This window comes from Paroedura picta, chromosome 11, assembly GCF_049243985.1.
Source record: "Paroedura picta isolate Pp20150507F chromosome 11, Ppicta_v3.0, whole genome shotgun sequence".
Taxonomy (NCBI): Eukaryota; Metazoa; Chordata; class Lepidosauria; order Squamata; family Gekkonidae; genus Paroedura; species Paroedura picta.
Genome location: NC_135379.1, coordinates 45,045,129 through 45,069,959, shown reverse-complemented (window position 1 = coordinate 45,069,959; position 24,831 = coordinate 45,045,129). Strand labels below are relative to the sequence as shown.

Genomic DNA, 24,831 nt, shown 5'->3' with positions numbered 1-24,831 from the left:
TGGCTTGCCACTCAGTGATCGTATCATGGACAAATCTGGTTCCATTTTGGACAAGATGATGTGTCCTGAGAAACAGTTGGGGTTGTGCTTCATCCATCTCACAGCCTGAGGTACCAATCTCACGATGGGCTACAGGTTAGGCAGCAATGAACATCACTTTGGGAGCCAGCTTGGTGTAGTGGTTAAGAATGGCGGCTTCTACTCTGGAGAACTGGGTTTGATCCCCCACTCCTCCACATGCAGCCAGGTGGGAGGACTTAGGCCAGTCACCGTTCTCTTTCAGCCATACCTGCCTCACAGGGTGTCCATTTGTAGGTAGAAGCAGGGAAGGTGATTGTAGGCCACTTTGAGACTCTTTTGGGCAGTGAACTCTTCTTCTTCTCCTTCCTCCTTGGTGTGATGATTTATCCTTAAAAATCATGCAGGGCTGCCCTGAGCATTGGATTCCTTACCATGCCAGTTAGCTAGTGAATATCCCATTTCTGTTCTGTGAGCTAAAAGCTGCAGTCTTAAAGCCCCATTAAATAGCACAGGACTTATTTATTTTTGAATTTTTATTCATTTCTACGCCCACCTTTCTCTCCTAATTGGGGGGGGGGGGGGACCCAAGGCAGCTTACATTGTTCTCCCCTCCTCCATTTTATCCTCACAACAACCCTGAGAAAAAAGTGACTGTCCTAAGGTGAGGACACAAGTAGGGCACAAGTAGGGATTTGAACCTGGGTCTCACAGATACTCGTCTGGCCCTCTCAACCGCACCACACTAGCCATGTACTTCTGAGTAAACCTGTTTAGGCTTGCTCCCACAGTCTCTTCTGTTCCAGGTGGTGAGCTGCTGCATATAAACACCTTTTCTCACGGAACAGTCTCTGCCTGGTCTCCAGTGGCCCCCTTACACTGCTTGCGTGAAATGGGTTTGAGTAATTTGGAGCAGCAGTGAGATTGGCTAGAGTCACCCTTGCAGGCGCCTGGGTTATCTGATTGTTGCAACGTGTTCTTTCCTCATCTCTTAAGAACAATCGTTCTCACCTTCCTCTATGGCAGTGCATCAAAAATGATCACTTTTCCGCTTCTGTTTTTAATCACCCAAACAGGTTTTTTCCTCTGGCATTATCTATTGCAGATCCATTATGATCTCGGTTGCCGTTCTTTCAAATCATTTCCAATTAAGTCATGCTGTTCTCAGAATTCCGGTGACTAAGCATCGGCACAGCACTACAGGTGAAGCATAAGCAGAGCTTTTTGTAAATATATCCCTGAAGGGCATTTTGTGTATTTTTTCCCCTTTTACAGCAGTGCCAGATTGGTGACTCATATTTAAACCATGATTTATTACAACCAGCAGAGTCTTTTCAGCAGCTTTGGATCCTGGCTCATATCCCCATGTTTTGTGGGGTGGTTTTCTTTATAAGGTGCAGTTTCTTTTCGCTGACTGCCCCTGTTCTCAAAACCATTGATGAGGCCACCATAAACGGAATTGTACCAAGGTCACCCAGCTGGCTGCATGTGGGGGAAGTGTAGAATTGAACCCGGCTTGCCAGATTAGAAGTCTGCACTCCTAACCACTACATCAAACTGGCTCTTATACAAGCTTATACATTACAAAAACTTTCTTAGTCTTAAAGGTACTACCGGACTCAAACTTTGTTCAGCTGCTTCAGACCAACATGGCTGCCCACCTAAATTTATCTTAAGTGAGAAGAGTAGAATTCTACTTAGGATCTGTCTGTCTGTCCCTCTATCCACCCACCCACCCACCCATGTGTGTCCTGAGAGACAGTTGGGGTTGTGCTTCATCCATCTCACAGCCTGAGGTACCATCTCACAGCCTGATCCATCCATCCATCCATCCATCCATCCATCCATCCATCCATCCATCCATCCATCCATCCATCCATCCATCCATCCATCCATCCATCCATCCATCATCTGTCTGTGTTCTATCATCCATTTATCATCTTGCTCTTCAAAGAGCACAGGACACACACCTTGACATGCACCCACTAAGAATTATTTGTTGGTTTTGACTCCCCTAAGCAGTTGGGCTAGGTTCCAGCCCAGCGGCCCTTTATGAACAAGAAGCTTTACCTGGTATCTGACAAAGGGAGCTTTGACTCTCCAAAGCCGATACCCCTAAAATCTTGTTCTCAAAGGTGCTACTGAATCTGATTTTAGCTCTTCTCCTTCAGCCTGACATGGATGCCCTCCTGAAATTGAGCACCTTGGTAGCCAGTGAGAGCAGCCCCTGAACACCCAGGCCTTCGTTCCGACAGCGCAAGCATCCCAGGGAATTCTTGGTACCTGCCCTTTCCTCCAGAGAGCCCAGACAATCTCACTCCTAGATACTGATCAAGCTTAAGCTGGCCTAACCTCAGTGACAAACTCTATTAGGTAACTTTTAGAACATTCTTTGAAAGAGGATTGCAGGGAAATATCCAGTCCACTTCCTTTATCCACCAAACCCAGTTTGCATCTTATATGGCACATTAGGCAAGATTTGCTTTCAGCTAGTATTTTGCAAGGTTTGCAGTAATCATTCCATATCCTTGCAGACATTCATTTTATTGTCTATTCAATTTACCAAATGCCAGTTTAAGCTAATAAGCCTGTAATTTCCCAGATCCTCCCTCTCCTGACTGTTCTGCAAAAGCCTCCTCTTAGGAGACACCAAGGGTGTTGTAAGGAAGCATACAAAATTGCAGTGGCAGATAGTTGTGGGCAGATAGACGAGGTTATAGGGTTAGCAGCCTTGGGCTGGGAAACAGAGGAAGGATCTGTCTGTGGTGCAATGCCACAGGTAAGGACCTCCAAACCAGTCAATATTACCAGGGAAGGATTTGGAGAGAGGAGGGGCTGATTATACAGTCTGGAGCTACTCTCTAATTCCAGGAGGTCTGTCTCCAGGCCCCACCTGGAGGTTGGCAACCCAAGGCTCACATGAGCCTTTTTCTTTCTCATGGGATACTTTCTGTTTTCTCATGACACATGAACTTTCCGTGACAAATACTTGGGGAATTTCTAGAATAAACCCAACCTAGTATATTAACCCCAAAGTTGCATCCTTTGCGATCAGATGCTTAGGAAGGTCAACAAAATCACAGATAGCTTTGAAAGGGCATCAGGCAGATGCGTGGAGGAGAGGTCCATCAATGGCTACCAGCCATGGTGACTGAAGAGGATGGAAGTGTTCAAAGGCAGCAAATCTTTGAATACCAGCGCTTGGAGGAAACACCGGGGAATGTCTCAGCCTCTAGGCCATATTTGTTGGCTCTCCAGAGTGAATTAGTTGACCAATGTGTGAAACAGGATGCTGGAATAGATGGACCACTGGTCTGATTCAGCAGTGCATTTAGAATCATAGGGCTTGAAGGGTACCGCAGAGGTCATCATCTAGTCCAACCCACTACTCAATGCAGAATCGGCCTCAAGCATTCATGATAAGAATCATAGAACCATAGAGTTGGAAAGTGTCCATAGAGGCCCTCTAGTCCCATCTCCTGCTTAATGCAGGACCAGCCTAAAGCATCCAGGACCATTCTTTGTCCAGTCACGGCTTGAAGACTACCAGTGAGGGGGAGCTCACCACCCCCTTAGGCAGCCCATCCCACTGATGAACTACTCCCCCATCCCCTGTCAGTGGCCAGAAGTGACTTGGCAACCCTATGCCAGGTTCCTCCTGGCCACCAGCAGAGGATGTGGGAAGGGTTGCCAGATGCAGGTTGGGAAACTCCTGGAGATTTGGGGACGATGCCTGAGGAGGGCAGGAACTTCAGTGGGGTACAATGTCATACAGTTTTCCCTCCAAAGCATCTATTTTTTTCAGGGGGATCTTATCTCTGTAGTCTGGAGATGAGTTGTAATTCCAGGAGATCCCCAGGTCCCGCCTGGAGGCTGGGATCCTTAGCATACATAGTAATGAATCTTGAATAGGAAGGACCAAGATGCTGAATAGGAATTACCTTTAAGTAGTATTTTAACCATGGTTCGGGGTTAGGTCTGCTTTAGCTTTCAGTAATTATTCAAGGAGGATTATTACACGTTTAGCATAAGTAAAACTGACCAGAATTTCTGGCTTGGCCCGGCAGCATCAGTGGTTTTGTAATGTTTTAAAAATATGTGAAAACACATTTGATATCTTCTATGTAGGATTTGCAGGGTTTTTTCAACTTGGTCAACATATTAATGTTTATAGAATACAGATGATTCCTTTTTATGAGGGTATTGTTGGCCTATTCTTGTATTTCTGTGTTCGTTTGTCTGGAATTTCCTCTGAGGAATAATTTATCAAGAATTAAATATAACATGTCCTTGAATATATCTTTTTCCCCCTTCTGATGTTTATTTTTTCATGCCAATAGAAACATTTTTTTAAAGATGGGGGGGGGGCAATATAGGAGGGAAAAATCACAAAAACCTGGTCAGAAAAGGAGGTTGTGGGGCCAGTTTACAGAATGTTGCTATGTATTTTTTCCTCTTGGGAGTGTTAAAAAAAATGACTTGCTTAGAAGATTTCTGCTCACCTAAAATAAGCAAAACCCACAATGAATTTTTAGAATCTAGATGGGTATTTTGAATGAATTTGGTGGGCAACTTATTCATCAGTGACACAGAGAAAAAATGTGTCCTGTCTATATGTTTCTTGTATATATGTCACTTGTACACTGCTAAATAAAATCAGAGTCCAGAGTCCACAAAGAGTGCTTGCACTCGAAAGCTCACACCCTGAATAAATCTTTGTTGATCTTAAAGGTGCTACTGGGCTCTAATTTTATTGTGCTACTTATTAGTCATTTTATATAACAGAACTAGTATGCATGGCACTTTGCATAGTTCCCTATGCAAAAAGAGAGCATTCATTCGCATAACCTTTTTGCAGACATGGCAGATTCCATATTACAGAGTAGGGGCATGTCTCTTTGACCATGAAATGCACAAAAATTCAAGTTGCATCTAAATCATACTTCTAGATATGCCCTGAATCCATGAGGAGGAACCTGCCTCTTTCAACTTAAGTCCGTAATGTGATTTCTTGATCTCACAAGGGTGGGGTGGAGGGATATTTTTCCGTCTCAGAAGGCTCTTCTTTTGCCTTAATTAAATGCTACTGAGATGGTCTGTAAATTATAAGCAAATCCCTAGCGGGTACAAATTGGTAAAGCCTCATTGCATTGGAAGCAGTCTGGACTTGTGCGTTGTGTTTTAAGAATATGCTGGAATGAGGCTTGACTCTCCCCTCCCCCCCCTTGATTTAATCCAGAAGTTGTCTCCTCTTCATCTGGAAGATAAATGGCATGAATAGTCTTAATGCTTGATTATGGTGTAATGAGGAGGACGCAAACCAAAGCCTTCAGAGATATTTCTGAATGTGAAGAATTCAGTAATTGCTACTTTCCAGGCCCGATGCACGCTCTGTGCTCGGTCGAATAGCAGGTGGAATTCTACCTGGCTGAGTAAACTTACCAAGGTGAAAGATGTTTACCACTCAAGCAGTTTTCGGAAGAATCTTTCAGATGTTTATATCCCATTAAGTAGCATCTTTGCACCTGGAACTTCTTGGACAAAGGTACAGAACTGGAAGACACTATATGTGGCTTATATAAGCACAGCAAGAATGTTCCTAAGCATTTATTTACTGTTCGGCTTGTGGTCAAATGAGCTCTCCCATTGGGAGGAAGGACAATGATCTAACAAACACCAAGGGATCCCCCATTAGTACAAGACTGCTAATCTAAGAAAGAACAGCTCTGGTTGTGTTATAGATTTGTTCCTTCCCCTTGGTCTCCTCGCATATGGCAAAATGGCTGCTATATGGTTAGGATGCTAATTTGGGACTAGGGCTGCCCTCAGCTGGGATATACCTGGAGATTTGGGGAGTGGAGCCTGAGGAGGGCAGGGTTTGAGGAGGGGAGGTGTAATTCCAACGAGGTACAATGCCACAGGGTCTCTGTTAGATCTGTGGGTTCAGTAGAGACAGACGCAGTGTCTTCAGTGCTCACCTCCTTTATTAAACTCCAACAAGAACTCAAGCACTAATCAGTCATGCAAGCATCCCACAAACTTATATACACTTCAGGCTTCCCGCCAAGAAACCTGATTGGCTCTAGTGGAGCCTCACAACTGGTCCATCCAAGAGACTTCCCGCTGGTCATAGCTGAGGACAGAAGAGGTTAGCAATTGGGTGCATTGCAACTCTTCATTAGCATAGTATTGACACATGGTTCAATGTCCACATGCATAACAGTTCCCCTTGCAAAGTGGCCATTTTCTTTAAGGGAAACTGGTTTCAGTTGCCTGGGAACCAGCTGTAATCCCAGGAGGTCTTTCTTCAGCCACCACCTGGAGCCTGGCAACCCTAATTAGGCCTGCAAAGACTGAGGTTCCAATCCCTATTTAGCAATGAAACTCCCTGGGCCAGTCACGCTTAGTCCAACCTGTGAGGATGAAACAGGGCATTCAAAAAACATTTGTTCTGCCCTGGAAGAAGAGTGTGATTTTAAAAAAATGTGCTTGATCAGATCAAAGGGATTGTTAGTGCCCATCAACTACAATCCTGAGAATGTATCCAGGGAGAAAGCCTCTTGAATAATATGGGGCTTACTCCTGAGTAGGCCTGCTTAGGTGCTAAAGCAGTGGTCCCCAACCTTTTTATCACCGGGGACCAGTCAACACTTAACAATTTTACTGAGGCCCGGGGGGGGGGGTAGCCTTTTGCTAAGGGATGTCACTGCCGCCTGAGCCCCTGCTCTGCTTGCTTTCCCATCAGTGCCTCTGACGTCCTGCCACCCACGGAGGGCACTGCCTACAGCAGCTGCACAGTGCCACTCCAAGGGGGAGCCCCAATCATGGCGGCTGCTGGAGAGCACCAAAGGTGAGCGGCAGCAGAGTGGCAAGGCAGCCCCTGAGGCAGCAGCCGGGGAGGAGGACGAGGAAGAGCTGCGGCCCAGTACCGATGGATCCATGGACCGGTACCAGTCTCCGAACCGGGGGCTAGGGACAGCTGCACTAAAGCACTTCTTAACCACACTATTATCTGTCATCCCTTCCTCTCAGGTTGGGAGGGGTCGCGGCAGGACGAGACAGAGCGTTCATCTGTCTAGAGCAGTGGAAAAAAAGCGATCAGCATGGTGGGACAAGAGGCAGAACTGAACTGAGAAACCCTGGAAAAAAAAACCCAATTTATATACCATTATGAGCAATAGATCTTCACGCCATTGGTCAGTTTCAGTTTAATTTCTGTGAAAGAACACTTGCATAATTTTATGGTTCGGGGTCAACACAACACGAGGAACTGTATTGAAGTACAGCATTAGGAAGGTTGAGAACCACTGGTATACAGGTTTTTAAAGGTGTCTTCTGGCTCAGGAGGGCTAGAAGCTTGTTTAACTTTTTAAATGAACCGTTCTTGGTATTTTCGAAAAGAACCTTCTGTGAGTGCAAGGATCTCTCTGAAATGCTGTGCTTGTTGCTTGGGAGACTTTTAACAATCCTTTAAGGCATGCTGCTCTTCTAAGAAGCTTCGTGTAGACGGACTCACAGGGTGTGTCCTGCTTCGTTTCTTTTTTCTAGGCTGCAGTTTTGAAGGAACTTCATATAATAGCTCAGCTATATGGCAGGTCCCAGAAAAACCCTGTACCATGCATCAGTGCCAGGTAAGGAGGGGAAGTCATAAATGTTCAGTGGCTGAATTTTTGACTTTTGTAAATCTCAATAAAGGCAGAGGGTCCTGCTTTTCCTGTTTCATATAACGAAATGTATCAACCTGGTTTGGTGGTTAAATGAAGAATCTGAAGGTAAGTGAAGGATGGAAGACACAAGTGGTGTAAGGGTATTGCTGTTCGTATTCTTTTGCTCGGGCATTTGCCTATGAAAACATCAAGAAAATAAAGATCTCCCCGAGGAAAGATCCAATACCTTCCGTGAAAGCATTTGCAGACAGAAATGGATTCAAGATGTTAAGGAGTGGGGAATCTGAAAGTCTGAAATGTTTATATGAAATAGAAAACTAACCATAGGCTTCCCAGCCCAAATACTTAACAGGGCGTTTCTAAATATTATTTGTCCCCAGTTTGTCCTAAGTTGTGGGTAACAGAAGCAAATCAGTAGACATCAGTTTTCAGACCCTGCAATCTGAAAATACACTTGGAGGTTATGTAAGGCTAGCAGGTACATCAGATATCCGATCTGTAGTAGATTCAGAATGGATCCTTTGTATGTATCACGAGGACAGAGTAGGATCGCTGGCCTCCAGGTAGGGCCTGGCATTCTTCCAAAATTTCAATTGATTTCCAGAGCACAGAGATTGGGCAGACTCTAGAGCGCTGCCACCATGTTGAGTCCCCTTCTCTTCCCCAAACTCCACCCCCAAATCTCCAGACTTGGCAAAACTAAGAATGACATATTAAAGGTTTGGTTGCCACCACATATAACAACTTTACCCTGATGCCCATAATCAGGGACAGTTAATCTATTTTCTGGCCATTGTCCCATGGTGTTTTTTTTGTTTTGTTTGTTTGTTTCTGCCTGCTCCCACAAAATTATTGCTGCTGTCGGGGGCATTGGTCATTGCGGAGAAGAAAGAATGCTGAGGCATCAGCTAATTTCACACACATTGGGTGATGCACTTCCAATGCATGTTGGCCATTGCTTGCAGGTAGCTTTTCCTGTGTTTGCACAGGGAAATCCAGCTGCAAAGGACTGCTAAGGCACTTTGAAAGTGCATCATCTGATCCGTGTGAAATTAGCCACCATCAGGAGGTGGTGTCCACTCCAACCTCGTGTGCCTCCAAAGTATGCCACCTGCAATCCTCTCCTTGATGCTCAATTTAATTGCCATTTTGTATAATTTCTTTTTACCAGCTTCAGCATGGGTGAATTCTGTGAAATCTGGGTTTCTCATCCTATATACCCAGACCTGAAAAATAAATTGCATTGCTCTGTTCATGCAAAATGGTGACTTCTTGCATCGAGAGAATCGCTCTCACTGCCATCTTTCCTTGGGCATGGTTGAATCTTCAGAATCATAGCGACTGAAAAGGGCAATTGTAGTAGAACAGGGAGGCATTAAACACACCCTGCTCTTTTCCGTAGCAGCCACATGTAATGAGTTTGACAAACTGTACAGTTTCTACTTTCAAAGATCCCATTGAGTCCCCCCCCCCTTGCGCTCAGGAATACAAACAGACCTATCAGAAATCAGGAAGCTATGAACAGCAAGCTCCCCATTTATGTATCAAGATTTTGACTTCTGAAGCAATAAATGCGCAAAGTGATCATTTACTACGGGGGTTGTCAACCCCCGGTCTGCGGCCCGGTATCGGGCCGTGAAGGCCTTGATAACTGGCTGCCGTTGGCCACGCCTGCCTCTCCCCCCACAGCGAGAAGCTCACCAGGCCACGGCCCATCTAGCTTCTTGCTGCGAGAGGGGGAGGAAGAGGCAGGTGTGGCCACTGGCACGCCAGTGGACACAAACCCGCATGAGTGGAGCTGCTGCGCATGCGCATTAGCGCCCCGGGCCGCTGGCTCTTCCCCACCCCCGGAGCCGGTCCTCAACCATAAAAAGGTTGGGGACAGCTGATTTACTAGACCCTATCAGTAATAGCCATCCGAGATAACAGACTTTGATTCTGTCTCTATTTCACTTTGGAAGTTGAGTGGGAAGGATCTTTTAAATCAGATCTTACCCCATCAAAGCAGTAGCAGTATTGGCTGATTATCCCGGTAGTGATCTGTAAAGCAATGAATGGCCTGGGATCAGCATATCTCAGTACTCCCTGCTCCTATACAAACCTAGTCCATATGAAGAAACACCGTTGGTTTCTTGTAGAAATACACCTTTCAGTAAAGGGGTCACTTCTGAAGAGCTATTGCCTATGTGATACCCTGTACCTGTAATACTGGTGATGTTATATGATGTTATATTAAGACTATAATTGCAACCACTGAAGAAGCAATAGAAAGCGGGAATGAATACCCGGGACCCCGTTGTGGTTGCAAAATTATTTAGGATAGCATTTAATAAATCTCAAGAAGACACAACTTTTTGCCTATTGGTTTCATTTCTTATTCAAACCTACGCAACCCCTTCAGTCATTTTCTGCAGTCCTCCTTTGGGTGCTTCTGCCTTCTGAGGTTAGATGGGTGGAAACCCAAGAGTGGGCTTTTCCTCTTGCAGTGCCAAAATGATGCTTCCTCCCAAGGGACAGTTATCTGTCCCTTTCAATCCCGTCCAGTGGGTGAAGACTTCTGTGTTTTGGCTGGCATTTCCTCAGAGATCCTAATGTCCTATCAGACCTGTGTTTTGATTGCTGTCTTTTTGTGTTTTAATGTCTGTTTGGTATTTTTGGATTTATGATGTGCTTTTATGAAGTTTTGTTTTAAATTGTTAGCCACCTTGGTGGGTCAGATTGGGCAGAAAGTTTGGGATATAAACTTTGTAAATAAATACAGAAAATCATGTTTCGGATTAATGACTTTTTGGTTTTTTTGTGTTCTTTGGCAGGAAGGAGTGGTAACAGAATCCAAGATTCAGTGTGTGGTTCACTGTAAAAATCCCCTGAAGCAGCCAGGAATGTGTTGTCCTACATGTCTAGGTAAGATTTCAAGGAGACAGTGCTGTATAAATCTAAAGCATATGTTTCCATGTCTAGGTAAGATTTCAAGGAGACAGCGCTGTATAAATCTGAAGTATGTGTTTCTAGGGGCTTTTTGCACGGCTTCAAAATCGCACAATGGTTGCTAATTGGAAACGCTATTGATTTGCCTTAACGCACGACGTCGTAGACAATCTGCAACACTCCTGAAACCGATCAGCAAAAAGCGCTTCGTTGTAGCGCTTTCAGGGGAATCCCAAAAAGTGGATTCACCCTCCGGAAAGCGCTACACTCTTGCAAACAATCTGTAACACTAGCGATAAAGACCTGTGCGTTACCATTGTTGCGGTTTCTTCAAAGTCCCTCCTCCTGAGCCTGTCCTCCAAACTTCCGGCGAAGCGATCGCCATTTTTTTTTCTCTGAGCGAGCGGGGATAAACGCACCAGCGAGCCTCTTTCTGTTTAGAGGCTTCCCTGGCTTCAGTCCTTTACCTTTAGTCACTAAGCACAAACCACATAAAAGCCCGTTTGCTGAAATAAAGTCCCTTTATTTTTTATACATTAATTCAGCCGAAAATCGGGCCCGTGAGAGGGGGGGGGATTTTTTTTTTTATCACTCGAGGCAGCGTGGCAACGATCATACGATCAAACGACAGCTCACATTAGGCAGGTGGATGGGTCTCTCCGTTGCAACGAATCTACCTAGATTCGTTGCTATGGGTCTGTTTTTTTTTTTAAAAAAACCTTTCTTAAAGGGAAAGGGGCTGTTTGGGAGCATGCTAACGGCTGCCCATTGGCTGCTTGACGGCCAGGGGCGGGACGAGCTTGGCAATAGCGCTTCCTTTCTAGCGATTTCTGCCGAGACCGGAAGTCTGTGGGAAACGCTAAAAAACGCAACTGATTCCACTACAAAGGCAGGTATGCATAACAACGAATTCCACTATTTTAAATGGCGATTTTTCATTCTGCAAACAATTTGCAACAAAGATCCCCGTGCGTAAAGGCCCCTAATATTTCTGGCTTATTTTATTTTACCTTTTATGTTCATTTTACTTTTATTGATAGCAGATTTGTGTTACTTTGGTAGATAGCATCAGCCTGTCCCCCCCCCCCCAAGTGATTGATTGCTATTTTACTAATAATACATTTGATATATAATCTTCTGCATATGCTTAATTGGTGCAATAAAAAAAGTATTCAATAATATATTAGATCTAGATTTTGTGGTGTTCACCAAAGCATGGTGTCACAAATGGGAGCTCTTTGGAAACAGCTGAATGGAAAGATTTGATTGGTTAGGAGTGGCTTGACTCAGTTGTTTGCAGATAGCTTGAACAGTTGTATTCCTTTGTGCTTGTATAGTTTTGAAAGTTTTTAGCCTGTTTCCAGTTAGTGCCCTTATTTGTAGGCAAAATATACTCTTACCATTCCCACAAGGCTCCCATGCAAAATGTCTTGCTAGCATCATCTGGCAACATAACCCTCAGGTGGAAGAGAGAGGGTTTCTGTGGTGCAGGGGTCCCCAACTAGGGTTCTGGGGAACCTGGGGTTATACAAGACCCCAGGGGTTACGCTGCCTTTCCCAGAAGTTTGGATGGCACATCACTAGATGTCACTGGAGCCCACTTCTCCTGTCGCTCTGCACGCCTGGTCTCTTACTTCACAATGGAAATGAGGCAGCTGCATTGGCTGCCAGTTGTCTTCTGGATCAGGTTCAAAGTTTGGTTTTGACCTTTAAGGCCATACTCGGTCTGGGCTCAGCATATTTGAGGGACCGCCTGTTGCCCTATGCCCCCCACAGGGCTTTATGCTCTGCGGGTTCTAATGTATTGGTCATTCCTGGCCCTAGAGAGGCTCGCCTGGCCTCGACCAGGTGGAATGAGCTCCCGGAGGAGCTGCGGGCCCTGCGAGAACTTTCTGCATTCCGCAGGGCCTGCAAAATGGAGCTCTTCCGCCAGGTCTATGGTTGAGGCTGGACGACAAGGGAGATCAGGGCCCTCCTGACGAGTGGCAGACACAAAGTCAATCAGTACCCTTTGCACTGTCTCCTCTAGGTGGTGAAGATTCGGGGTTTTAGTCCAGGAGGAGTTTTTTTGCCGTTTCATCTTGGTTTTATTGAGGAGGATATTTTTATATGTATTGGTTTTATATTGTTTTCTTGGATTGTATTTTGGGGTTTTTATGGAGTATTGTAACCTGCTTCGAGCCTCCAGGGGAAGGCGGGTAATAAATTAAAGGATAATAATAATAACAATAATGACAATGATAACAATAACGGCAATAACAATAAAACAACAACAGGAATAGCAATAACAATAACAATAACAACAATAATAAATGATCAAACAGTTGGCTGACTCCCCCGTCTTATTTCCATGCCCACTTCTCTGACTGGACATGTCACCACTTCCAGGGTTCCTCGAAGCCTGAAAAATATTCCAGGGCTTCCCCCATGGTCAAAAGGTTGGAAAGGCCTGTTTGGTGCAAAACATTTGAGGATTCCTCTTAACCTTTGCTCTGACTGACAATATAAGCAGGCCACATGGTGACAGGCACTCTCTCTGCAGTCCTCAAATCCTGCAGAACTTCCCATCCATGCCAAAGTGAGCCAAGAGATGTGGCTGATGTCCCTTGAGCTGATGGTGGCATCCCACCATGTTTTTGGGAGAGCCACCCCTCGCAAACTCCTTCTCTGAATCCTTTCCAGGTTTGACATCTCCCTCCCAAATCTGATCAAACAATTAAAGATGCCTCAGTGAACCGCAGATTCACAGATAATTGTAGTTTTGCTAATTTGGAAAGTTGTACTTGAGCCCATCTTCTGTCTCAGCAGGAAACTTCCTGCCAAGAGAAACGATTATCAGCGACTGGATGAACAAACCCTGGCAAAATCTAATTAGGAGTTTAAGACTGGAGATGCACATCAAATGTGCATCCCACGGATAGCAGCGGGGGGCATCTGTATTCTGATCCGCAGCTGATTTAACACTAGAGTTCCTGAAAGCAGGGATATCTCTGAGACATGGCATTTCCACAGGTATCGAGATTTTGGAAAAGCAGAAAGTGCCATGGAATAGAGGGGCATGTTTAATGTATCTCTAATCATTACATTACACATGATGCCTTAACAATACTTACTAGAGCAGTGGTTCTCAACCTTCCTAATTCTGTGACCCTTTAATACAGTTCCTCATGTTCCATGTATCCCCCCATGTTGTATGTAAACTGCCCTGAGCCATATGGAAGGACGGTATAGAAATCAAATGAATGTATGTATGTATGTATGAATGAATGAATGAATGTATGTTGTGGTGACCTCCAACCATAAAAATATGCCAGTGTTCTTTCACAGAAATTAAACCAAAACTGACCAATGGCATGAAGATCCATTGTCATGATTGTATATAAATTGTTTTTTTCCTGGGGTTTCTCAGTTAACTTCTGCCTCTTGTCCCACCATGCCGAACTCGCTCTATTCCGCTGCTCCAGACAGACGAACGCCCTGTCTCTATCTACCCTGCAAAGCTGTTGTGCGGATGATGCTTCCCCGGCCAAGCTGCTTGCACTGCCACGACCCCTGTGAAAAGGTCATTTAACCCCCAAAGGGGTCCCGACCCCCAGGTTGAGAACCACTGTACTAGAGGGTTCTTTCAGTTGACTACAAAATAATGTTACAGTTGATAAAATCTAGAAGGTAACTGGTCTTTTGAGCCAGGAGAACACTAGGAAATGCTCTATGTCTTGGGCCATCATGGTGTCGCGGTTAAGAGCAGTGGCTTCTAATGTGGCAAACTGGATTTGATTCCCTGCTCCCCCACATGCAGCCATCTGGGTGACCTTGGACTCGCCACTGCACTGAAAAAGCTGTTCTGACTGAGCAATGATATCAGGGCTCTTTCAGCCTCACCTCCCTCACAGGGTGTCTGTTGTGGGGAGAGGAAAGGGAAGGCGACTGCAAGCCATTTTGAGACTCCTTTGATCCTTGAAAAGCAGGATATAAAAACCAACTACTACTCCTCTTCCGCCGCCGCTGCCACCTCTTCTTCTTCTTCTTCTTCTTCTTCTTCTTCTTCTTCTTCTTCTTCTTCTTCTTCTCCCATGAAGATTATCTTTCCGTCATGTCTCTAGCATCCCATTGATTCCCCCCGCCCCATGCTCCCAATGACTCTCTCTGGTTTCTACATGATGTAATCAATACATCATTGTGGTACATGAGGAAGACCCTCCAGGATCATATACTTGTTGATTCCCCCTGTTTGTTAAAGCCCGTTTTCCTCAGATGAAAACACTCTGCTTAATGTGTTTTAATTAAGTACACAGACCTTTGTGGTTATGAAGATAAGATTTAAAATGTTAATGCGGTGTGCCCCGGAGGCTTGGAAATGAAACGGCAATTACTCGGAATTCCCATATGTGTTTATCTTATTTTCAGGTAATGATTTTATCTGAGCTGCTGGTTTGAAAAATAGTTAGGGCTGGTGATATTTTGCTGCCACGGTGTTTGTATTGCGGTTGTGCTTTAAGAGAGACATGAGCCAAAGTTGTTCCAAACTTTTCTCCTATCCTTTTTTTTCTTTCCAGGTTGTACATTTGAAGGTAGACGTTACTATGAAGGTGAGGAATTTCAGCCTGAAGGGAACAAATGCATCAAGTGTACTTGTGTTGTAAGTCTTTAACGTTGTATCAAAGCACCTGACTATAGAAAAATGAGGATTGTTTTTGCCATTTTTGTTGCTGCCACTATTATTACGGTTGCCGTTGTTACCATTATTATTTACATTCCGGATTATTTATGGTCACCTGGGTGTAAACTGCACGGAGCTTTTATTCCAATCCCAGGTCGATTCAGTCCCTGCTGTCTACACAGAATGTGATTTCCATTTTGATTTTGGACGATTTAAATTTTCCTTCCTCAACAAGCAGGATTTGATCCGGCATGACCCTACCTTTATCATGCGACATCTTAGAGTGCTTTTAAACCTCAATATTTTAAGATTCGGATTGAGAAATCAGGCTGTTTTGAATCTAGGCTCTCCTCCGTGGTAGAGACGCCTTGATTGGCCAAAGGTGCCCGTATGGTAAGCTTGCCTTAAAGGAGAAGCCCCTAATTTCTCTCAACTTCTGTTGGTCTTGGATTTTTTCTCCCTCCTCTGCCTTCTTTTATCCTCTTTCCCCCCTCCAAGAAAAGAAAGAGGCTCCCTGCTTGGCTCCTCCCCCCCTTTCAAGAAAAGAAAGAGAGGCTTGGCTCCCCCTCCCCTTCGGAACTACCCTAACCACGTGCTGAACACTTTTCTGTTTCAATGGGGGGGGGGGGAGAGAGAAAGACCCGAGTTCAAATCGATCTGAATTCAACAGGATTGACAATGGAATAAACAAAGTAAGTGCAGACTCTGCCCAGGATTAACTTCTTGTCATTCCAGGAGCAAAATATTTAATTGAAAATTTGTGGCATGATTTGCATTTTCTACTGCCATTGCTTATCATGCTCAGCAGAACAGTCACTGTACTCCAGTTTAAGCCCACTCAAATCAATAGACTGGATAACAGTTTCTTAGGATTGCAGTGCAAAACCTCCACCTTTTGTGGTGAGGAGCATTTAACATGCGCTAGAATAATACAGCATGTAATTGAAACATAGGCGGTTAAGTCAGCAGAGCTTCTTTGGCCTTTGTGCGGTTGTGCAAGTAGGGATGCCAGCCTCCAGGTGGAACTTGGGGGTCCTCCAGAATTACACTTCGTTTCCACACTACAGGGATCTCTTTTCCAGGAGAAAAATTTATGCTTTATTCTAGGTGGATTCTAGGGCATTACACCCCACTCCCTGTCCTCCCTACACACCAAACCCAAATCTCCAGAAGTTTCCCAAACTGGAGATGGAACCCCTGCCCACCAGCCCCCACCAGTGGTCAGGAAGGATCTGGCAGCCCTAAGTTTTTGCCAGTTTTTCTGGAACAGAGAAGGCCTTTTCTTAAGTTCCCACAGGATCTCTTTGTCTCAGGTTTGCACGCCGGTATGTGAAGCTTCCGCCATAGCAGTTAGGGCAGATTGCATGGTTGCATCCTTCTCCTGTGATGCTCAACTATACTGAATGTGTCAATTTATAGATATACGAAGTGCAAAAAATAAAATAAAATCAATTACATGAGTGATAATGCCGTAAGTATAGTGCAATTGAAGAAGGGTGAACAAGCTCGAACTGCAGCACAGTATGCCCCATTTTAAATATCTTAATGTTAAATAATTATTTTCAATTCCTTGCCAATAGTCCATTGCCAAAGAAAAGTGTTTTGCTTTTTTTAATTAAAAAAAAATTAAATCGGTGTTCAGTAAAAAAATCTATTTTTACCTCCGACTTTGATGTGTTAAGGCGATTAACTTGATGATAGATTTGGGTCATGTCATGTAGAACACATAAGATCGTCCATGCTGAATAACCACGTTCTCCGTTGGCATAGAAAACCATGCTGTTCCTCTGTCTCACAAGGGTGGTCTGGAGAATCTAGCAATGCTGCAAGCTTTTTTCCCGTTTGTGGTCATTTGGGGGAACACAGCACACAGGCTCAGAAAGTTTGCGGAACCCCGTAATAGAATGTATTTTGCAGTGGGACATCTACAGCAAGATCTCACCTGTTGTATATCTAGAATTTTTTTTAGGCATTGATAGCCCACTTTTCTCCTCCTTGGCGAGGGACAAAACCTCCACTTAAATAAGTGACTTCCCCAGACTACAGGAAACCAGGAGTGCCTCCTGACCTGGGCCTGGGCCTGGGCCTGGACCTATCTCATTGGAGGCTGTGAGCTAAAGCTGTGGCACAAGAACACCTAGGCTCTGTTGGCAGCGTGTGCATTTGCAGAGAGGGCAGAGCACCAAGCTGCTTAAAGAATAAAATAATTTTATTTATGAAGAGAAACAACTATGTATAGAAAGAGCGGCCTGACTATAGAAAGAGAAATCTATAGATCTAACTATCTAGAGAAAGAGAGAGAGAGACCTATCTATGTACAGAAAGAGAGAATTAGAGACCTAACAATGTAAAGAGATAGAGACCTAACTAGCTAGCTGCAGCCATTCTCCTGTTCAACTGCTGTTTTGGGGGTAAGCTGGGAGGAAGTGTGCTCAAAAAGCAGGAAGTCTCCTCTTGAACCAATCAGGACACTGGAGGAGATAATTTGAAATCATCAGGAAGTTCCTATCCTATCTATGCTATATCTATGTTATACCTATCTATGCTATATCTCCGATGCCCCCTGCAGGACAACCTTTGTATTCTGTTCAATTATGCGCACTGCAGACGTTTCATACTCCAACAGGCTCTTGTCCTTTGGCTCACACTTCTGGCCATGCCCTACAACTGTAAGGGAAAAGACGGTGTTAATTGCTTTGCCTTTACTGCCATTGGAAAGCCTTATCCGCGGTTGCTAGCCAGTTGATGCACCAGACAGAACGCCTCTCATGTGCAATCCTGTTCCTGGCACAGTAGCATTGCGTAACATTACCGGATCTGTCCCATGCCGGCTTCTATTAATCATTCAGCATGCATATATATATATATATATATATAGCTCCAGTAAGATCAGTAGAATGCGTGTGACTTTGCCTGGGGTGGAGTTGGCTGCGTGTCTCCAACACCACCTTCAGCTTCATCAAACAGGAGTTGCACGTTGATTAGTACAATTAATAAGTTGCCAGTTTGTCGGCTGCTTCCTTTCCCACCTTCTCTACCTGAGAGAAATCAGTCGGGTAGTACGAGGGGGGGATGTTTCAATTTCAGCTGACAGGAGAGCAACGTGCCCGGCTCCTCCCTTGAAACAGTGCTCATCTGCGCCCCTGTTTTCTCCCCTCCTCTTTTCTCTCGAGCATTTCCCTTCGAATCAGGATCCTGCTCAGGTAACATAAAGTGAACTGTGGAGCTGTCATAGATGCTAGTTGTCGTTTTCTCTGCCTTGGCTCCGACATGCTTTCCTGCCCCCCTCCCCTTAAAGCAAAAAAAAAAAGAAATTGCGTCAGCAAATCTCTTATCAGAGAAGCAGGGCGGCTGTCTTGTTTCAGATACCTATCCAGTCATGCGATGGTCTGGGAACTGGGTTGTGAGTGATGTGCTGTAACATGTGAGGAAGAGATGAAAGGTATTTTCCCCACCCCAATTAGATTTCCAGGGCGATCTGAGATTGTAATCATTCGGCGTGCCTTCTGTAAAGGAGAAGAAGAGGAACGAAGAAGAAAGCAGAACACCAAAGACAATTCCCCCCAAGGATTCTCCCCTCCCCCCCCCTTTTTTTTAGGATGATAGGTGGAAAACACAAGACAGTTTTGTTGTATCTCCTGCTCCCAGAAATGCCTGGCTGTCAGGGCCTGGAATAGCAGAACAGCATACCTGGAGCAAACCAAATACACAAAGGTAAAAAGCCACCAGTTTTAACCTAGCTATGGAGCGTGCTCCTAATCTGATCACTGATCATCAGTTGTCCCTGCTTAAGTAGCCAAGGGGCAGATGCTCCCAGCCACCACCTACATCCCCAGTCGCAAAACCTCATGCATGGGGTTGCCAGCTCAGGGTTGGGAAACACCTGGATATTTTGCAGGTGGCGCGTGTGGAGGGCAGGGCTTGGGGAGGGGAGAGACTTCCCTGAGGTAGAATGCCACGGAGTCCACCTCCCAGAGCAGCCATTTTCTCCAGGTGCCCTGTTCCCTGGAGGTCAGCAGTTAATCCCAGGAGATCTTCAGCCATCGCCTTGAGGTTAACAACATTGGCTTTGCCATTCAGCACAGCCCCGTGTTGCTTCCCAGGCAAGGGAATTGGCCTGATCCATCATGGCTCCTCTCGCCCCTCATCCAAAATGGCTCAAGAAGAAGATAGGCGCCCTTCCCCCACCCCTGTGCTGCAGTCCCATTCAGAACCGGGCTTCTGCGACTCTTTCTAAATGGAGTTCCCATGAGGAACGTTCAGCTAGCACACAGCTGCAAGGCCTCATGGGAGACCACATAGCATGGAACGTGTGGTTGGGCTTTTAGGAGAGATGTTTCGCAGCTCTGCGTTTTCAGCCCTTCTCTTGGGGGGGGGGGAACTAATTCCTAGCACCGTTTCTTCACTTTGGGATTCTGTGAGTGAGACTGGAGGCTCCTTCCAAGGTTCTCCTCCTTATTTATAGGACATGTTTTACTGAGGGCTGCAGCTATTTAATTTCAGCGATTGATGCCTATTGCAAAACCCGTGTGTTTGTCTATACATGCCAGCTCTACTCCTGTCCCCTCCCCTCCTCCCATTCTAATAATCCTTAATTGACTGTAGCACCTTGGGTTCTACTTGTGTTCTTTTCAAGCGGTTCCATCTTCATGATCGCCCTGCAACGCCAGTCAGCTTCCCTGTGGCTGAAGCTGTGTTAAAACAGGCTGACCTTCCTGCTTTATTCTGAAGGCTCGCTGTCAATCATTGCGGCTCCAGATGGCTTTTGTTCTTGAGACATCTTCATAGTCCATTAACACTTTCCTGGGTAGGAGGCTTGTGGTTTCCTGATGAACGTGAAAATGTCTTGAGCACCACTCTTCCCGTATTGGCTTTCAGTGAGAGCAAACTGGGTTTAAATGGCTGGATCTCTCTGGGGAGTTCATTTGTGTGTGAAAGAGGGGCAGGGTTATAAGGATTGCTTACGGAGGCCCAGCTGCCCTCTAGTAATTCATCCACTCAGCGTAATTCTGCGGAACAGCTTTGAGGAAACTCATGAAAGTTTTCAAAGAAACCTTGGTTTTCTCTCCCCCCCCCCCCACCTTCTCCATTTGTAGCACATCCCCTGGAATGATGGAGCAGTGACATTAATCGGCTGTTGCTTCTCAGAAATCACATTTACAAGAACTTACGAGGGAACCTACCCCGTTGTTTCTGGGAGGAGGGTGTCTGTTTGAACTCTTGGCTTTCACATGTGCTTTCTTGCTGCCTATATTAAATAGTCAGATTCCAATTATCTTATTACCTCCCCCCCCCCCGCTTTTGATGCAACAGTTTAAAAATAATTTTTAAAAGGCTGGCTTGGCAAGGAAATGGCTGTCGTGCGGGGGCAGTAACCATGGCAAAGTTTATTGTTAAGGGAGAGTATTTCAGGCCCATAACTGGGCCCTTTTTAATTGCCCAGACTCCTGCACGCCCGTGTTACCGAGACTATAAGCTTTATGACTGCTGGCATGTGAGGTATTTGGAGACGTCAGGTACCACCATGCTGCGAGAGCAGGGAGGGCCACTGAGTAGATTCAGAGGAGGAGGATGATGCCTCCAGCTTCCTGCTGGGAACGGGGAAGAAAGCTGGTCCCCCCCCCCCTCCAGTGTGTCATATTAAGAGGTGGAACAAATAATGTCGGGTTGGTGCACTGTTAAGATGGCTGTTGCCCTGCACCATGAATCATAGACAAGGTAGTTTTCAAGCTGGCGATGGCAAAAACTTTATTTAAACAATATAAACTGTTATAAGCAGAATGAGTTCCTAGGTACAACAGCCTCGTTTTCATTTTCACTTCATCAGTGAACTTGTCAGTATATCGGTTTTTACTAACAAAGTTAACTTTCAATACGCAACCTTATATTTTAAGACTTATATCTTGGGTCTATTAATGTCAAAGGTCCAACGAGGTAACCATCCTCTAGGGCAGGGGTAGGCAAACTGTGGCCCTCCAGATGTCCATGGACTACAATTCCCATGAGCTAGGGGCTCATGGGAATTGTAGTCCATGGACATCTGGAGGGCCACGGTTTGCCTACCCCTGCTCTAGGGAATCTTATAAGTGGGTGGAGAGCAGGGGGAGCTGCAAAGAATGGGCGGTATAAAAATCCAAATAAATAGATAAATAAATGAATAGAAAATGGTACATAGCATGGTGGAAATGTAGACTTTGTAGTATTAAGATTTATAATATTCTCCTGTTGTGTCGTATCTTGTGTGTGTGTGTTTATGCATTTGTGTGTGCATGTTTATTTATTTGTCGTCAAGTTGCAGCTGACTCATGGAGATCCCACAGGGTTTTCAAGGCGAGAGACATTCCTCTAAGTGGTTTGCCATTGCTTGCCTTCATGTCATGCCCCTGGTCTTCCTTGGAGGTCTCCTATCCAAATACTAGCCCGAGCCGACTCTGTTTAGCTTCTGAGGTCTAATGAGATTGAGCTAGCCTATGCTATCAAGTTGGGGTTATATTGTGGGTTTTTTTCCATCATAGGCCCCTTAAACTGTTCTAACCATTTCCGTTCTTGTAGCAGGATGTTTAATATAGATCAGGTTTAAGATTCAGATGTAAATTTGTCTGTGTTTGGAACAGGGAGGCCTGGATTATGACCTCTTTAGTTTTGGAGAAACTTTAGTTTAGGAGTTTCTTGGAGAAAAGCAGAATATTGTGAGGCCTACATGCCAATAGGCCAGCTTTATTCTAATGACAATATATTTTGCTACTCTTTTTAGAGTAGTAAAGTTATTCGATCTGTGAATCAATCCATCCTGGAATGGTATAGCCTTATGGACTAGAACAGGGGTAGTCAACCTGTGGTCCTCCAGATGTCCATGGGCTACAATTCCCATGAGTCCCTGCCAGCATCTGGAGGACCGCAGGTTGACTACCCCTGGACTAGAATATACAAGATAAGATTGGTTAGACATCGAAGACCTCTCCCACGAACATGAACTTTTTAATCCTTGGATTGTTCTATTGCAACTAGACATCTGCAAAAAATTTAACCTGAATTGATATTCAACAAATCGCACGTGCCTAATTAAACTCAATGGAAGTTCCTCAGAGCAAAACCTCTGGATTAAAGGGGGGGGGACATATCTAACTGAAATGTGGCTGGAGGAATCTATTTATTCCTATTAGGAAATTCCTGCTGAGGAATTCTAGAGGGGGGTGGTCATCTTGTAGAGGAGTAGTTCTGTTTTTGTTACTTGCAGTGAACACAAAGGAGTCTTGTGGCACCTTAAAGACCAGCAGATTTATCGTTGAATAAGGGCTTGGGGACCAGAGCGTGGCAGAGGGCTCTACTCCGTGACATATTATGCTACAATCAATCCATTGGTCTTTTAAGATGTCACAAGACTCTTGGTTGTCTCAACTGCGGAGACTCTAATTCCAGACATACTCTTATCTCTCAGCCATCTTACCTTGATCTTAAATTATCCTTTTTTTAAGCTGACGAACCAATCTTTCCACACCCTAAGAACTTGTGTATTTGGTTTTTATATTAGTTTTCCGTGCCAGCTTGGTTTTATGACTGGGGGAAATCCCTTTAAGAGGAGAGCTTCTAGATAACAAGAAATCTTTGTTTTATCTTGTATGTAGGCCACATTAAATAGATTACTAAGACAGTATTAACATGTTGTATTAAGGAGCCGACATGAAAGAACTGACTGCATTTTGACTAAAACATTTTGTAAACTCATATTTGATCATTTGGTCTTAAAAAACATTTTGATGAGATCCATTAATTGGTAAAATGGTTTAATTCGCATTTTACCATACCTCATTAGAATGTTTTTGATGGATCTACTTCCCCCTAGCTAGAAAGAAAAGTGGATATTTCACTCACGGTGTAAACCAGGGAGTTTGCCAGGAATGGAAGTCTTCCCGAGGAATAAATCACACCTGGTCAACAACACAACTCAGGGCTTTTCCACACAGGACTCTCTTACAGACATTATTGTTTGCAGGTCATTGCTCCCTCCCCTCCTGCTTTTTAGAATTCCCTCCCATGTGTTTTTAGACCACCCCAAAGGTGGCCTGGGAAAAAATGCAGGAAAAAATTGAAGAAAAATCAGGGACAGAGCAACCACAAATGATACAGTCTTTAATGGAGGGGAGAAGCCGATGTAGTTATGAGTTGCGCTGCATCAAAAACCGGGTGTGGAAAAGCCCACGATGAGTGTGCAGGAGAGGATGAGGTGGCTGTTTGTGCTCTTAGCTCATGGTCTGCATCAGCACTTTGGAAAGGGCATTATCAAACGTCAGACTTAATGGATGCAGCTAAGAGAAGAAATAGAATTCTGCACCAATTCTGTAAATTACTACTACTACTACTACTACTACTAATTTGGATTTATTTCCTGCCACTCTCGGGTTACAAGATAAAAACAACCCCCCACCAACAAAACCCAAAACAGTTCCCGCCCCCTCACATAATACTCTAAATCAGTGGTCCCCAGCCTTTTTATCACCGGGGACCACTCAACGCCTTTTACTGAGGCCCGGTGGGGTGGGTAGTTTACTCCTCTGCTCTCAACCACTGCCCTAGCGCTCTCTGATCGCTATGGTAATGTTTAAACATCCCTTCAAAATAAGATACAGACATGCCACAACAATGAAGTGTGTTGTAAAGGGCTGGGGGGGGGGGAGAGAAGGCGTCCTTCGGGGCCCACCTCCAATTAGTTGAAGGACCACATGTGGTCCGTGACCCACAGATTGGGTATCACTACTCTAAATAAAGGCACACAAATTAACATTTCATCCTTTTGGTTCCCCACTCTGCTATTGCAGACGATGCCAATCAATTGCACAACCATGTTTTCAAAAGTCCCGATGGATACAGATCTGGGCTTGTGTTCTAATCCACAGAGTGTCTCTACTCATTAATATTACAGATAGTAGAGTTGTTTTATTAACACTGTGTGTTGTTATATATCTCTCCTGCCCCTAAGAGCCAGACCTGGGTGGAGACAGGTAACTGGGATCGATGGGTCACTGATCTGGCCCAATAGGGACTGTTCATATGTTTCTTTTATTGCGTTTGTTGCACAGGGGTCCCTTTGTATTTTCCTCCCCCCTCCAGCGCGTATAGACAGGGAGATATTTATTGAACACACATAATGATGTTAAAGGTTGACAAGTCCCAGTTCATAAAGCCCTCCTAATTAACAAGCTAGGATTGATTGCTTCCACTGACAAGGAAAGACGTAAAGTTTACACAGTTCAGGCCATAAATGTGGCCCATTGACAGGCGGCCCCTGATGAGAACCTACTATTTTTTTTTACTAGCTTGGGGCTTCGCTGGAGTTCATAAAGACACGTTTAAAGGGTTACCTCAGAAAATACAAAAGAACAACGACAAAAGAGAAGATGGGCAAAAGACGGAGGAGCAAAACAAAGCCTCTGGAAGCCACTCGAAGGAAAGAAAACAATGAATACTAACCCCCAATGACCGTAAGGGGAGAAACCCATTGCAGCATTACTGCAGACGTGTCCAGAGCACTCGGTGGATTTATGTTCAGCTGCTGAAGCA

General features: G+C 44.8%; 1 protein-coding gene across 1 annotated transcript in view; it reads left to right on the top strand.

Annotated features, from left to right (window-relative positions):
- Positions 1-24,831, top strand: part of BMPER (BMP binding endothelial regulator) — a 216,185-nt gene that overhangs the window by 65,874 nt on the left and 125,480 nt on the right. Inside the window, exons 4-6 of the mRNA XM_077302588.1 lie at positions 7,567-7,649; positions 10,499-10,589; positions 15,170-15,252. Of these exons, the coding sequence (XP_077158703.1) occupies positions 7,567-7,649; positions 10,499-10,589; positions 15,170-15,252 (257 nt within the window). The remainder of the gene's footprint in view (positions 1-7,566; positions 7,650-10,498; positions 10,590-15,169; positions 15,253-24,831) is intronic.